The 14464-nt window shown below is 47.2% G+C and overlaps 1 protein-coding gene across 7 annotated transcripts in view; it reads right to left on the minus strand.

Moving 5' to 3' along the window:
• shank3a (SH3 and multiple ankyrin repeat domains 3a) overlaps positions 1 to 14464 on the minus strand; it is a 777353-nt gene that overhangs the window by 325760 nt on the left and 437129 nt on the right. For all 7 annotated transcript variants that reach the window (XR_010967116.1, XM_068005245.1, XM_068005243.1 and 4 more), the window contains one exon: positions 2241 to 2416. Coding sequence is in view for 6 of the 7 variants with exons in the window: in XM_068005245.1 (XP_067861346.1) it covers positions 2241 to 2416 (176 nt within the window). In the remaining variant the exon portion in view is untranslated. The remainder of the gene's footprint in view (positions 1 to 2240; positions 2417 to 14464) is intronic.

A 14464-nucleotide genomic window follows, 5' to 3' on the forward strand; every position in this document is an offset into this window, starting at 1 on the left:
AGTTGTAGTGTGTGAGAGCTCTTAGTTCAATCCTTGCTGTTGTATCACATGTGAATGTATCCACTTGTATAGTGTATAGTCTCAGCCAATCCTTCATAGTTACATAGTGTGAGACCCTCTCCATACACTAATCTAAGGCACTCGTGTGAGAAAACTGTGAGTGGTTGGCTGTGACTCCTTGTGCGCTGTACAAGTGTGAGCAGTCAGCCAAGACTCTGCCCCCTACACATTGTGAGGGGTTAACATAAGACCCTCTCACATAATACACAACTGTGAGTGGTCGGTTGAAACCCTCTCACACTGTGAGGTTTGGGCAAAGATCCCATAAAAACAATACAACTTCAAAAGGTTGGATGAATCCCCTATATTCTAGACAATTGCAAAGGGTTAATTGAATGCACTCTGATGTTATACAACTGCAAGAGGTAGGTTGAGACCATTGCTTTTCTACAGCAGAGGAAGGAGTTAAGCAACTAGAAGCAGACACACAGAGAATGTTAATGATGTCAATAAATGAACAAGCTTAAACCAACGAGCACAAACAAGCTGAAAGCCACAATGCTGAAGAAAATTAAAAGTTTTTGTTCCTGCCGCTTGCTTAACCTGACTGACTGACAAACGAACAAAACACTCCAACCCAGAGAGCTGGGAAAAGAACAGCCGCCTCTCAGCCTCTTTCAGCTGGAGCCATCAATTAGAAAGCGGCGCCTGGGCGCTGAGGTGAGGCAGCTCCTGTCAAGCCCATTGCTGCAGCCAGAATGAATGAAACACTGTGAGTGGCAGAGCCCTGGGTCTGAGAACAGCTCACGCATGGCTGGCCTCTCACTCTTTACACCAAATACACACACACACACACAGAGGGAAAGGAACACAGCAGAATAGAGCAGTGGGAACCTCGAACCCTGCTCCCAATCGCTATGAAATTAAGGGATACATAGGATGGGTGGGGAGAATATAGAAAAGAGGGAGGAGAAAAAACAGCAAATTTATCTTTGCCATGAGAGTGAACCTCTGCATGTGACATTTAAGGAGGATGCAGAAATGAAGAACTGATAAATACATTTTGGCCAAAGATTGGAGCTGGCAAGTTATAAAGTGAATTGAATCTGATTCTGTAATTGTGTTTTTTGTGCAATCGAGAGAATTTACAGCTGGATGAGGGTGCACTGAGTCTCAGGGAGGGCTCAGCAGCATGTAGAAGGGAGAGGCAGAGTGAGAGATAGAGAGTTCTGCAGCATGGAGAGGGGACAGATGGAGGGAGGGGAGAGAGAGATGGATAGAAAGATAGATACAGTTCAGTACCACGGAGAAGGTACAGATAGAGTGAGAGCGAGATATAGTTTCAGCACCACTGAGCAGGACATACGGTGAGAGATATAAAAATTAGTTCAGCACCATGGAGAGGGGACAGGTAGAGTGAGAGATAGATATAGTTCAGTCCAATGAGAGGGGAGAGATAGAGGGTCCAGTATCATGGAAAGGGCAGTGATAGAGTGAGCGTGATTGGGTGAGTGACAGAGTGAGGCATAGCGAGATTGAGGGTTCAGCACCAAGGACAGACAGAGAATGAGAGTGACATAGTGAGAGTGACAGTGAGATTGAGGGTTCAGCACCATGGACAGAGTGATAGAGTGAGAGAGTGTGAGAGACAGAACGTGAGGGAGAGAGAGAGTTCAGCGCCATGGACAGGGTGAGAGAGTGAGATTGAGTGTTCGGCACCATGGACAGAGTGAGAGAGTGAGTGAGAGATAGTGAGAGAGGGTGAAAGATACAGAGTGAGAGAGTGAGATTGAGTGTTCAGCACCATGGACAGAGTGAAAGAGTGTGACAAACTGAGAGCATTCAGCACCATAGACAGAGTGAGAGAGCGTGAGAGAGACAGTGTGTGAGAGTGAGAGACAGAGTGACTGAGATTGAGATAGACAGAGTGACAGACAGAGACAGAGTGAGAGTGACAGACACAGAGACAGAGACAAAGTGAGAGAGAGACAGAGTGAATGAGTGAGAGAGACAGAGTGAGTGAGAGAGTGTGAGAAAGACTGAGAGTGAGAGAGACAGAGTGAGTGAGAGTGAGAGAGACAGAGTGAGTGAGTGAAAGACAGACAGAGTGAGAGAGACAGTGAGTGAGAGAGTGAGAGAGACAGTGAGTGAGAGAGTGAGACAGAGTGAGTGAGAGAGTGAGAGAGACAGTGAGTGAGAGGCAGAGTGACAGAGTGAGAGGGAGTGAGGACTGTACTGACCTTTGACTCGCTCCCCCCGGTGCAGCGGGATCTCGCCCTCTCCCTGGGGCTGGTAGGGCTTCACCACGATGAAGGTCCGTCCCGGGACCGCACTGTAGAGCTTGCGCTTGGGTCCTCTGTGCACGGCGGCGGCGGCCGGTGGAGTCGGGTTGGGCTCAGCGCTCACGGTGCTCGGGCTGTAAACAAAAACATAGGTGACAGTGGTTCTTCCGGGCCCGGGGCCGGGGCCGGGGGCCGACCCTTCCCACATCCTTCGCGACCTGTCCGGGGGAGGGGGGGGGGCAGCGGCTCACTCAACTCGGCCTCTCCCGGCCGGAGCGCTCGGACACCGAACGGAAGCCGGACGCCGGGTCCGGTGTCATCGCTAGTCTGAGGCGGGCTGTGGTGTCGCTGGCCGCGGCCGGGGCTGCTCCATCCTCCCCCGGCCGGAGCTCCTCACATTCCAGCGCTAACTACGAGCCCCGGCTCTGCTCACTCCCGGGCTGGATGGGAACTAACGCTCCGCCTCCGGCTCCCAGGCCCCGCCCCACTCGGCCCGGCCCCGGCCCGCTTTCCACTCACTCCGGGCCGGCCGGTTCGCTGGCCCAGCCCCTGGACCCGCCTATCGGTTCACTGGCGCCGCCCCTGCTCCGCACTGTCACAAATGGCAGGAGCCCCGGCAACAGACATTTACTTACCAGAGACATGTGTCCCCCCCTCCCCCGTCCCTGTCCCAACCCCACTCCTCTCCCCTCCCTGTCCAACCCCACTCCCACTCCTCTCCCTGTCCCAACCCCACTCCACTCCTCTCCCCTCCCCTCCCGTCCCAACCCCACTCCCACTCCTCTCCCTGTCCCAACCCCACTCCACTCCTCTCCCCTCCCCTCCCGTCCCAACCCCACTTCCACTCCTCTCCCCTCCCTGTCCAACCCCACTCCTACTCCTCTCCCCTCCCTGTCCAACCCCACTCCCACTCCACTCCCCTCCCTGTCCCAACCCCACTCCACTCCTCTCCCCTCCCCTCCAGTCCCAACCCCACTCCCACTCCCACTCCTCTCCCCTCCCTGTCCAACCCCACTCCCACTCCTCTCCCATCCCCTCTCCTGTCCCTGTCCCAACCCCACTCCCCTCCCGTCTCCTCTCCTGTCCCAATCCCACTCTCACTCCTCTCCCGTCCCCTCTCCTGTCCCAACCCCACTCCCACTCCTCTCCTGTCCCCTCTCCTGTCCCAACCCCACTCCCACTCCTCTCCCGTCCCCTCTCCTGTCCCAATCCCACTCCTCTCCTCCCCCCTCCCGCCCCCTCCTCTCTCCTGTCCCAACCCCACTCCTCTCCCCTCCCATCCCTGTCCAACCCCACTCCCACTCCTCTCCCCTCTCCTGTCCCAACCCCACTTCACTCCTCTCTCCTGTCCCATCCCCTCTCCCCATCCCTTCCCCTCCCCTCTCTCCCCATGCCCTCTCCCCTCCCATCTCTCCCCATCCCCTCTCCCCTCCCCCCTCCCATCTCTCCCCTCCCCCCTCCCATCTCTCCCCATTCCCTCCCATCCCCTCTCCCCCTTCTCTCCCATCCCCTCTCCTTCTCTCCCTCCCCTCCCCTTCTTCTCTCCCTCCCCTCCCCTCCCCTTCACCTCTCCCTCCCCTCCCCTCCCCTTCACCTCTCCCTCCCCTCCCATTCACCTCCCCCCTTCACCTTCCCCATCCACCCTCTTCCCCCTCAACTTCCCCTCCCCTCCCATCCCCCCTCCCCTCTCTCCCCCCTCCCCCTTTGCAATCTTACAACCACATCGGAGCAACAGTTAATAGATTCAGGACACGGGTAAAATGGCAAAACTTTTAAAAAGTCATCCTGATGGTTGGACTCCTCTTCAAAAGGGATCTTTGATGGTGTAACTCTTTAAAAGGGGTCCTAACAGTGTCATTCTCTCTTTAAAAGGGGTCCTAACAGTGCGACTCTCTGTTTAAAAGGGGTCCTAACATTACGAGTCTCTCTTTAAAAGGGTTCCTGACGATGACATTATCTCTAAAAGGGACTCTGATGGTGAAATTCACACTTTGGAAGGTGTCCTGATGGGGCGATACTCTTTCTTCAAAGGGGTCCTCATAGGAAGTTCCACTCTTTAAAAGGGGTCTAAATGGTGAGATTCCCCTTTCAAAAGGGGTAGAGGGTCCTGATGGTGAGATTCTAACTTATTAGGTCTGTCCTTTGAGTACAATGTCAAAGTTTCTCTAGTTTTCTTATAGGAGAAGACCTCTTCACTTCAGTTTGAAAATCAAAAATATTTTGGTGACTGTGCAAGGTCTGACAGCTAATAACACAGCTCGCACTGGATAACAATGACAAGCGTAAGGTCCCTGTTGAGAAGACTGACATATAACACTCTTCATGTCCTTGTGGCATTTTTTTTTTAGCAAAAGTATAGCTACTAAATGCATCCAAAAAATATTTTTTCCCATACTTTCTCCCCTTCCCTCCTGAAGATGCTGAATATTCCTGGGTCAGGGTTCCATTGGTCCCTAAGTCAGATGACCACACTTTATGTGTTAGACCAGTCTGCAAAGCCTAGATTTTTTGATTGGCATTATTACAGGTTAAGGCCAGCATTAAAATAACACCAATGAGAAAGTCTAGCCTCATCCACTAGGTAAACATTTACTCCCTCCACCACCGATGCACTGTGGCTGCAGTGTGTACTATCTACTGGATACACTGCAGCAACTCGCCAAGGCTTCTTTGACAGCACCTCCTAAACCCGTGACCTCCACCACCTAGAAGGACAAGAGCAACAGGTGTATGGGAACACCATCACCTCCAAGGTCCCCTCCAAGCTACACTCTTTAAAAGGGGTCCTAACAGTGTCATTCTCTCTTTAAAAGGGGTCCTAACAGTGCGACTCTCTGTTTAAAAGGGGTCCTAACATTACGAGTCTCTCTTTAAAAGGGTTCCTGACGATGACATTATCTCTAAAAGGGACTCTGATGGTGAAATTCACACTTTGGAAGGTGTCCTGATGGGGCGATACTCTTTCTTCAAAGGGGTCCTCATAGGAAGTTCCACTCTTTAAAAGGGGTCTAAATGGTGAGATTCCCCTTTCAAAAGGGGTAGAGGGTCCAAGCTACACACCATCTTGGACATATATCACCGTTCCTTCATTGTCAAAATCCTGGAACTCCCTACCTAACAACACTGTGGGAGAACCTTCACCACACGGACTGCAGCGGTTCAAGTAGAATGCTCACCACCACCTTCTCAAGGGCAACCAGGGATGGACAATAAATGCCGGCCTTGGCAGTGACACCCATATCCTGGGTGTGAATATAAAAAAAAAACATGCTATTCCACTGTGAGGGATATCATGTGGAGCCCAATCCTGTTTTCACCTGACATCCACAGTAGAGGTCATGGCACAATAATCAGGACTGGGAACCCCAGCTGATTTCCCCTGATCCATAGGTGCTGAGGGCCAGTGTAAAATTACAGCCATACAGCATTCTCCAATGTAAACAGTCAGACCTGGCATGCGGCACCATTTGCCGGAGTCTGTTTTGTTGCTTGCAAATGAGCAAACAAGCACCATCTGGACTGTGACCGCCTCAGTGGAATACAAGGCAGAATTTACAAAGCACGTCGGCTGACACAGTCAGTATAGAAACTCCCTCACTAAGATGTGATATACAGAACACTTTTAACATGTGGATGTCTAAAGTACTGATCAGACCCTGCCTGGAGTAGAGAGGACAATTCGAGGCACCTCATCAGAAGGAGGATATTATTGCCCCTGAGGGGGTACAAAAGGGAGCGACAAAATGATTCTGGGTGTCAATAGTTAAGATGATGAGAAAATGTTAAGGAATTTGGACTGGTTTTCTTTGGAAACGAGGAGACTGCAAGATGACGTATTTGAAAGATTCCGAAGGCTTACATCTCAGAAAATGAATGCATTCTTCTGTGTGATGCTGAGCTAGACACAGCAGGAAGGTCCCAGGTTTGATGGCTGATCTGCACTAAATTGACTGATCTTAGCCAGGGCGGCAAGAGACCATCGCTGTTACGCTGTTACCTCCTGCACCTCTGGTCCAAGGAGGGGAAAAATGGCTGGAATTCCCCCGGCACAATCTATCAAGGCAAATAGTTCAGTGCGGTGAAGGGTTCAAATCCCAGGGGAGACAAGTTAGAAATAATGGAATCAGGAGTAAGACGGCAAATCACCTAAATTTTCACCCAAAGGGGAATCAAGTTGTGCAATAACTTCCCAGGGAAGGACATTGAAACGGACAGTATAAATGAAGTCAAGAGATAATTAAATGTGTTTCTGGGGAGAGAAGGTACTGAGGGGTAGGGTTGAAGGATATGGGGAGAAAGTGAGTAGGTGGGGTTGAGGGATATGGTGAGGTGGTGAGTAGGTGGGGTTGAGGGATATGGTGAGAAAGTGAATCGGTGGGGTTGGGGGATATGGTGAGAAGGCAGGGTTGAGGGATATGGTGGGAAGGTAAGCAAGTGGGGTTGAGATGTGTTGACATTTGATTGGCATATTGGGTTTAATGGCGTTTTCCTGTCTCTAACAATTCTTGTATTCTAAATGTGGGAGTTCAGAGCTCCACGTGATGTCGTTCAGAGATGTACAGACCAGGGAGGTCCCACCTTCGATTCCCGGTCTAATTTGAGTTACCTGATGCTGGCGGGGTAATTAAATTGCCACGCAGTGACCTTTGCCTTTTTAGCTCTTGTAATCTCTATTTTCCTCACTACACTTTCAATATTCTTTATGATTATTTTTCAAATTGTTAGCCCTGACTTTATCATATGCCTCCCTTTTAAGTTTCAGATTAGTTTTAATCTCTCTATCCAGTGATCTCTATTCTTTGATCCACCCCCACTTTGCAGTGTAGGAATATATTTATTTTGTACTCTCATATTTGAAGATTTCCCAACGATGATCCATTTACTTTTTTCTGCCCAGTTAATTGGATCAGGTCTCCTTTTATCTCTCTGAACTTTGCCTTTTTTCCAGCCTTATCTTTGACTCTTCATTATCCTTTTCTATTTTAAAATTGAATCTAACTATGTTGCAATCGCTATTTCCCAACTGTTCTCCCACTCACACATTGTTATTTGTCCCACTTCACTTCCCAGAACTTAATCAATCCATGCCTCTTTCCTTAGTCATGGATGTATTCTAAATTTTGACCAAATGCTTTGTCTTTATTTCAATCTGCTCTGCAATGGGCAAAATCACCCCATACTACTGCGTGTTGTTCTTTCATATTTCATAGAATCATACAGCACCGAGTGAGGCCATTTGGCCCATCGTGCCTGTGTCAGCTGTTTGAAAGTGCTATCCAAATAGACCCGCTCCTCCACATACGATCATGAAAAGGCGCATTTGTGATATGTTTTATGGGTATAGGTGACAGCCGTAATTCAATGGTAGCACTCTCGGCTCTGAGTCAGAAGGTTGTGGGTTCAATTCCCACTCCAGTGACTTGAGCACATAATCTAGACTGACACTGCAGTGCAGTACTGAGGGAGTGCTGCACTGTTGGAGGCATCATCTTTCAGATGAGACATTAAACCGAAACCTGTCTGCCCTCTCAGGTGGGTGTAAAAGATCCCATGGCACTATTTTGAAAAAGAGCAGGGGAGTTCTCCCCAGTGTCCTGGCCAATAGTTATTCACCGACCAACATCACTAAAACATTATCTGGCCATTTATCACATTGCTGTGTTTTGAGACCTTGCTGTGCGCCAATTCGCTGCCACGTTTCCTACACTTCAAAAAGTACTTCATTGGCTGTAAATCACTTTGGCGTGCCCTGAGGTTATGAAAGGCGCTATGTAAATGAAGTTTATCTTCTAGGTAATATAAAAATAGTTGACAAAATGATCAGGGATCAGCTATCACCACCGTGGAGGTGTCCTTTCACTGGATCCGCTCGGGGTCCCTGACAGGCGCGCCGCCCCATTCAATTACACAGGTTGCACGGTCCTAATTTCGTCCCTATTCCTTACCCTGGCACCTGGGAGACAACGCACCATTTGGGACCCTTGGTTACAACTGCAAAAGTGCCTGTTTATTCTCCTGGAGTTCCCTATTACTACTGCATTTCCATACTTCAGTCTCCCCTGTTTCACAACCACTTGTTCCACAGTGTTATGCTCTTGCTCGTTGTTGTCCTTTCCTGAGCTGTAGTCACTGTCATACGAACATACGAACAATGACGGACAGATAAAGATCCATTGGTCCATCCAGCCTCTTCCAACAACTGCAATGTCTTGTGTATCTCAACATATACACTCCCCACTCCACTCAAAAGTAATGTGATATCCTGAGAGAGACGAAAAACCAGATAAAAACCTAGGCCAATTAGCGGGGATAAAAATGGAAAATTCCTCTACAACCTCCTTTAGCGATCGAAACTAGTCCAGGAGATCTCTCTGGCCTGATCATCGTTACAAGGTACCTACCACTTGTATGAGGCAATCTCCGCCCCAACCAGAAATCAGAAACAGATGTTGCAGGTATTCAGTAGCGAACTACCCATTTGTCCATTCTGCACTCTCAGGAGATCCCTGCACTGCTTCCAATCTACTCTTCCTTCTCCACTTTCCTTCCATACTAACTTACTCCAATTTTTAGGGCGACTGCCTCCTGGAATGTACAATCCAAGAATCCTTCAGCCTCCTCAACATGTCCTCAGCTGCTTCTCAAGCTCAGAAACCTTGAGCTTGAGTGCCATCAGTCCAGGGTGGCGGGGGGGGGGGGGGGGGGGGGACGATATTTGTTGCATGTGCGGTCATCTCAGACACACAAAACATCCAGGACCTCCCACATTGCACAGGTACTGCACATCACAAACTTTAGCTGTCCCTCCCCATATTAAACTCATCTTTTAAAAAACTTAAAAATGTAATAAAAGCAAACGTAACTTAGTGGTTTAACCTTTCAAGTATAATTTTAAGCTCACTGCATCTCAAGCTGAACTCCACCTGAGGTTAAACTCCACACTCTCCTGGCCTTTTGCACTCCACTGGCTTCTTGCAGCTCAAGATTAAACTCTTTTAAACTCAAATTAGACTGTCTGAACTTACACAATGGCCCAACTGCTACAAGAAATAAAAAAGCCAGAGAGCAGCTAATCACACTGTTAAGTAACCAATTAATTAACCTATTACTGCTTCAAACTAGGCCCCAGTTAATGTACCAAGTAAATAAGTTTAAGGAGTGCCTTGTGCTGATCAGCTAAAATGAAGCAAATTAAACTCAAATTACTGTAAAAGAAATGTGAAAATTGCATGCTTATGCCTCAGTTACTCTATTTAAGGTGAAACTCCACATTCTCCTGGCCTTTTGCTCATTTTAAGTTTAGTGGGCAGTTATTTTAAGTGAAGGAGCCCAGTACCAGTTCTGGGGTATTTATTAGCCTGCACTGTTCAACCTGAGGTATTTTAGCTGGAATCTTTGAGGACAGCCCATCTGGGACTTCTAAAGATATTAGCTAAGGAAGGTAGTACATGAGAATGAGAAAAAAAAAGACTCACAATGTAAGAAGATTGATTCCAATTTGTTTAGCGGAGAGTTGTGAGCTGTTTGTCAATTACTATACGAGGAGCTAGCAAAGTTTAACAGCTGCTGTAAAATATATGTTACGTTTCTGTTATTTATTTACTTGTTCCTTTACTGTTCAATAAATTTATGTGGCAAGTAAAGCCTTAAAGAAGATCTAGTGTGGTGTCATTGTGCTACTTCTTGAGGAGAAGGACCATTCTGTGAAGGCATGGCATGGAACTGATGGCTAACGCAGTCTAAAGAAAGGCTTTCTGTTCATTATCTTTCACGTGCTATCAAAATTACCTGGCTATTAGGGCAAGTACAAACACACTTCAGGATTTAGAGAGTGAGGGCTTAACTACAACCATGCTATGAGACACAGAGGCTAAAATTATCTAGAGTAAAAAAAAGGTAAAAAGACCCAAAGAAAGTAACAATAGGCTTGTATGGAAGTATGAACGAGATGGAATATATGAAATCACACATCTGAATTCAAAGTTAGGTAGCAGGCAATTGCCTTCAAATAACATAGTCCAACAGAACGTGATCACTGCCCCCTTTACTAAGAACCAGCACACACACACACACACACACACACACCCCATCACCGCAATCCTCCTCATAATAAGCAGCACACACACACAGATTCACTCATACACACACATCCCATCAATGCATCCTCTTAACAACCAGCTGATATATATTCACACAGAGCTGAGTTCAAGAGAAACCAGCGATTAAACTTGAGTAGCTCCTCATTTCTGCCACTTCATCTTTGAATCTCTAGATAAATTAGAAAGCTTTTAATGAAGCAAAGTTCTACAGTTAGCATGCTCAATGGGTGAACCAGAACCAGACAATCCATGAAGGTCTCACTTCCAATCTCTGGTCTGTGGCAATCACAGGGAAGTTACAATTGGCCTGATTTACAGAGGGAAAGAAGAATGAGCCAATTACCCCGGTGGAAGGTGCATGTGTGGGGGCACCTGGTGAGGATATGATTGGCTCACTGTAATGTTCTTCATGGTCAAACAGCCTGCGGAGACTCACTGTCTAGGCTGATATTGAAGAGTGGGCTGCTCGGATAAGTCACCGGGGGATGAATCGTGCCTGAGCTGTCTCCACAGCACGGGTCAATGCTACCATCGAAGATGATGACAGGGTCCCTTTAATTGACACTGTTATTCTCCAGCCTCGTCAGTTTCAGGCTCATTTCATCCTCTGAAGTCAATCATCGAATCAGAAGGGGACCATTTGGCCCATCGTGCCTGTGCCGGCTCTTTGAAAGAGATATCCAATTAGTCCCACTTCCCTGCTCTTTCCCCATAGCCTTGCAAATATTTCCTTTTCAAGTATTTATCCAATTCCCTTTTGAAAGTCATTATCAAATCTGCTTTCAGGCAGCGCATTCCAGATCATAACAACTCGCTGCGTAAAAAAATTCTCCTCATCTCCCCTCTGGTTCTTTTGCCAATTACCTTAAATCTGTGTCCTCTGGTTACCGACCCTCCTGCCAGTGGAAACAGTTTCTCCCTATTCAATATATCAAAGCCCATCATAATATTGAACACCTTTATTAAATCTCCCCTTCAACTTCTCTGCTGTAAGGAGAACAATCCCAGCTTCTTTAGTCTCTCCACATAACTAAAGTGCCTCAATCCTGCAGAAATCAAAAATACAAATCCATGTGCTCGGCCCTCTAAGCCAAACAACATTCTCCAGCTGTAAATTACTGGCATAAAATATGATGAAAACTCTCACATCTCTCTCAGACACCCTGATCTCCACTTTCAGCTCCACTTCACAAACCCAGCAGCAGCCTAACAGTTATCCCAGATGAAAGAAGTAGCAGATAACTGCGAGGAAATGCAAATGAGCCTCGATGATTAAATCCAAGATGAAAAAAGCAGCAACATAAATTAATATTTTTAATTGCATAAACAGACAATGTTGTGGAAATGATGATGAAGTCTCTTTCAGACGAATATCATTTCATTTCTCCTCCCTCCAGTTTCCCCCCCCCACCCCTTCTCCTGAAGTTGCTGACTCATACTGGCTACCAGTTGCCCTCAGATGCCTTGCTCAAGTTTCCATTCTCCTGTAGGACCCCAGACAGTGAATGTCAGCAGGCTTTTCAACCATGGGGTGCGGCACCACAGATCAGCCCAACAACAACTTCCATTTATATAGTGACATTAACGGTGAAAAATGTGCAGGGGTGCTTCACAGAAGTGTAATCGGACAAAAAATTACCCTGAAGGAGACATTAGGAGGAATGGCTCAAGGCTTGGTCAAAGGGATGGGTTTTAAGGAGGATTTTAAAGCAGGAAAGAAAGGTGGAGAAGTGGAGAGGCTTAGGGAGGGAATTACTGAGCTGAGGGCCTAGTCAGCTGAAGACACGGCCACCAATGGTGCGGCGACTGAAATCGAAGATGCGCAATAGGACAGAGTTGAAGGAAAGCAGAGTTCTCAGAGGGTTTTAGGGCTGGAGGAGGTTACAGAGATCATAGAATCATAGAATTCTAGAAGTTACAACATGGAAACAGGCCCTTCGGCCCAACATGTCCATGTCGCCCAGTTTATACCACTAAGCTAGTCCCAATTGCCTGCACTTGGCCCATATCCCTCTATACCCATCTTACCCATGTAACTGTCCAAATGCTTTTTAAAAGACAAAATTGTACCCGCCTCTACTACTGCCTCTGGCAGCTCGTTCCAGACACTCACCACCCTTTGAGTGAAAAAATTGCCCCTCTGGACCCTTTTGTATCTCTCCCCTCTCACCTTAAATCTATGTCCCCTCGTTATAGACTCCCCTACCTTTGGGAAAAGATTTTGACTATCTACCTTATCTATGCCCCTCATTATTTTATAGACTTCTATAAGATCACCCCTTAACCTCCTACTCTCCAGGGAAAAAAGTCCCAGTCTATCTAACCTCTCCCTATAAGTCAAACCATCAAGTCCCGGTAGATAGGGGAGCGAGGGATCTGAACACAAGGATGAAAATCTTAAATTCAAGGCGCTGTTAGACCGGGGGTCAATATAGGTCAATTAGTTTATATCCTGTAATCACCTGAACTTCGGTCATGAATACACACACGCACATACACACACAGACTTACAAACACACATAGAGACGCACAAACACGGACCCATGCATATATATATGCACACACAAACACTATCCAGCCAGGGCCACCAAGTAGCGATCAAGAGCAAGAACCCTGGCTGCTTTTTCCCTTCCCTGACCCAGTGAGCTGAATCAGTGGCTCGGCTCAGATCAGCTAACTCAGCACAGAATGGGAATCACACCTTGGACCTTTCAGATCTGTCCCACAATGAGAAGTACCTTTATAAAATGATCCATCAGGAAAGTCTGTGTATAATTTAATACAGTTTTCAGAAGACAGGTACAGCAAACTATAATTCCTTAGTGGAAAAGGACGAAGCTCCTGGAAGAATCGGGCTGAGTGGAACCGAATTTGTGTCTAATTACTGAACAAGCCTTTGAGCTCGGCTGTGAAGGAGAATTTATCTTTTGACTATTTGAGGGCATTGAACTGTAAGAGCAGCCACAAGTAAAACATTATAAATTGATATGTTTCTTTCTACTCTCTCCCATCAGCTTGGCTCAGTGGTAGCATTCCCCTCTCTGAGTTAGAACGTTGTGGGTTTAAGCCCCACTCCACAACTTGAGCCCATAATCCAGGCTGACACTTCAGTGCATTACCGAGGGAGTGCTACACTGTTGGAGGTGCCGTCTTTTGAATGAGATGTTAAACTGAGGCCCTATCCGACCTCTCAGGTGGGTGTCAAAGATCCCATGGCCACTATCTGAAGAAGAGCAGGGGGTTCCTCGGGGATGTGGCCAACATTCATCCCTCAATCAATAAAACTGAAAACCGAATAATTGCTCATTTATCTCATTAGCTGTTTGTGGGACCTTGCTGTGTGCAAAATGGCTGCTGGATTAGTCTACATAAAATTGGCTGCACTTCAAACGTAATTCATTGTATGGGAAGAGCTTTGAGATGTAACCAGGTGATAGGTTTTGTTCAGAATGATCTTTACTTCTGATCATACTACAGGCCCTGAACTTGAACTTTGCCCTCTCTCTTTAGTTACTGATGGACTTGCTGTGTATTTCCAGCATTTTCTCTGTTCTGTTCCCTTTCTTTCAGGTTGTGCTCCAATTCCATGCATTCTGGAAGAGGTCCAGAACTTCATCCAGTTTATCGTTCTTCATGTCTGAGCTTTGTCAGTGATTGACATCACGCACTTCATAAACAGCTCCCTCCAGACTGAGCTACAAAGCAGTCCCAGGGCAGGTACAGCATGGGTTAGATACAGAGTAAAGCTCCCTTTACACTGTCCCATCAAACACTCCCAGGGCAGGTACAGCACGGGTTAGATACAGAATAAAGCTCCCTCTACACTGCCCCATCAAACACTCCCAGGCAGGGGCAGTACAGGTTAAAAACAGAATAAAGCTCCCTCTACAGTGTCCCATCAAACTCTGCCAGGGCAGGAGAGGACAGGACAGGTTAGATACAGAGTAAAACACCCTCACCCAGGTCAGGTATAGCATGGGTTAGTTGTGGTGAGGCCTGAATGTGTTTCACAACCAAAGGCTGACTTTACGGAGCAGAGGACAAGTCTGACAGGTATCCAGCCTTGAGTTTACTAAGTAGGGA

This window comes from Heptranchias perlo, chromosome 24 (genome assembly GCF_035084215.1).
Source record: "Heptranchias perlo isolate sHepPer1 chromosome 24, sHepPer1.hap1, whole genome shotgun sequence".
Lineage (NCBI taxonomy): Eukaryota > Metazoa > Chordata > Chondrichthyes > Hexanchiformes > Hexanchidae > Heptranchias > Heptranchias perlo.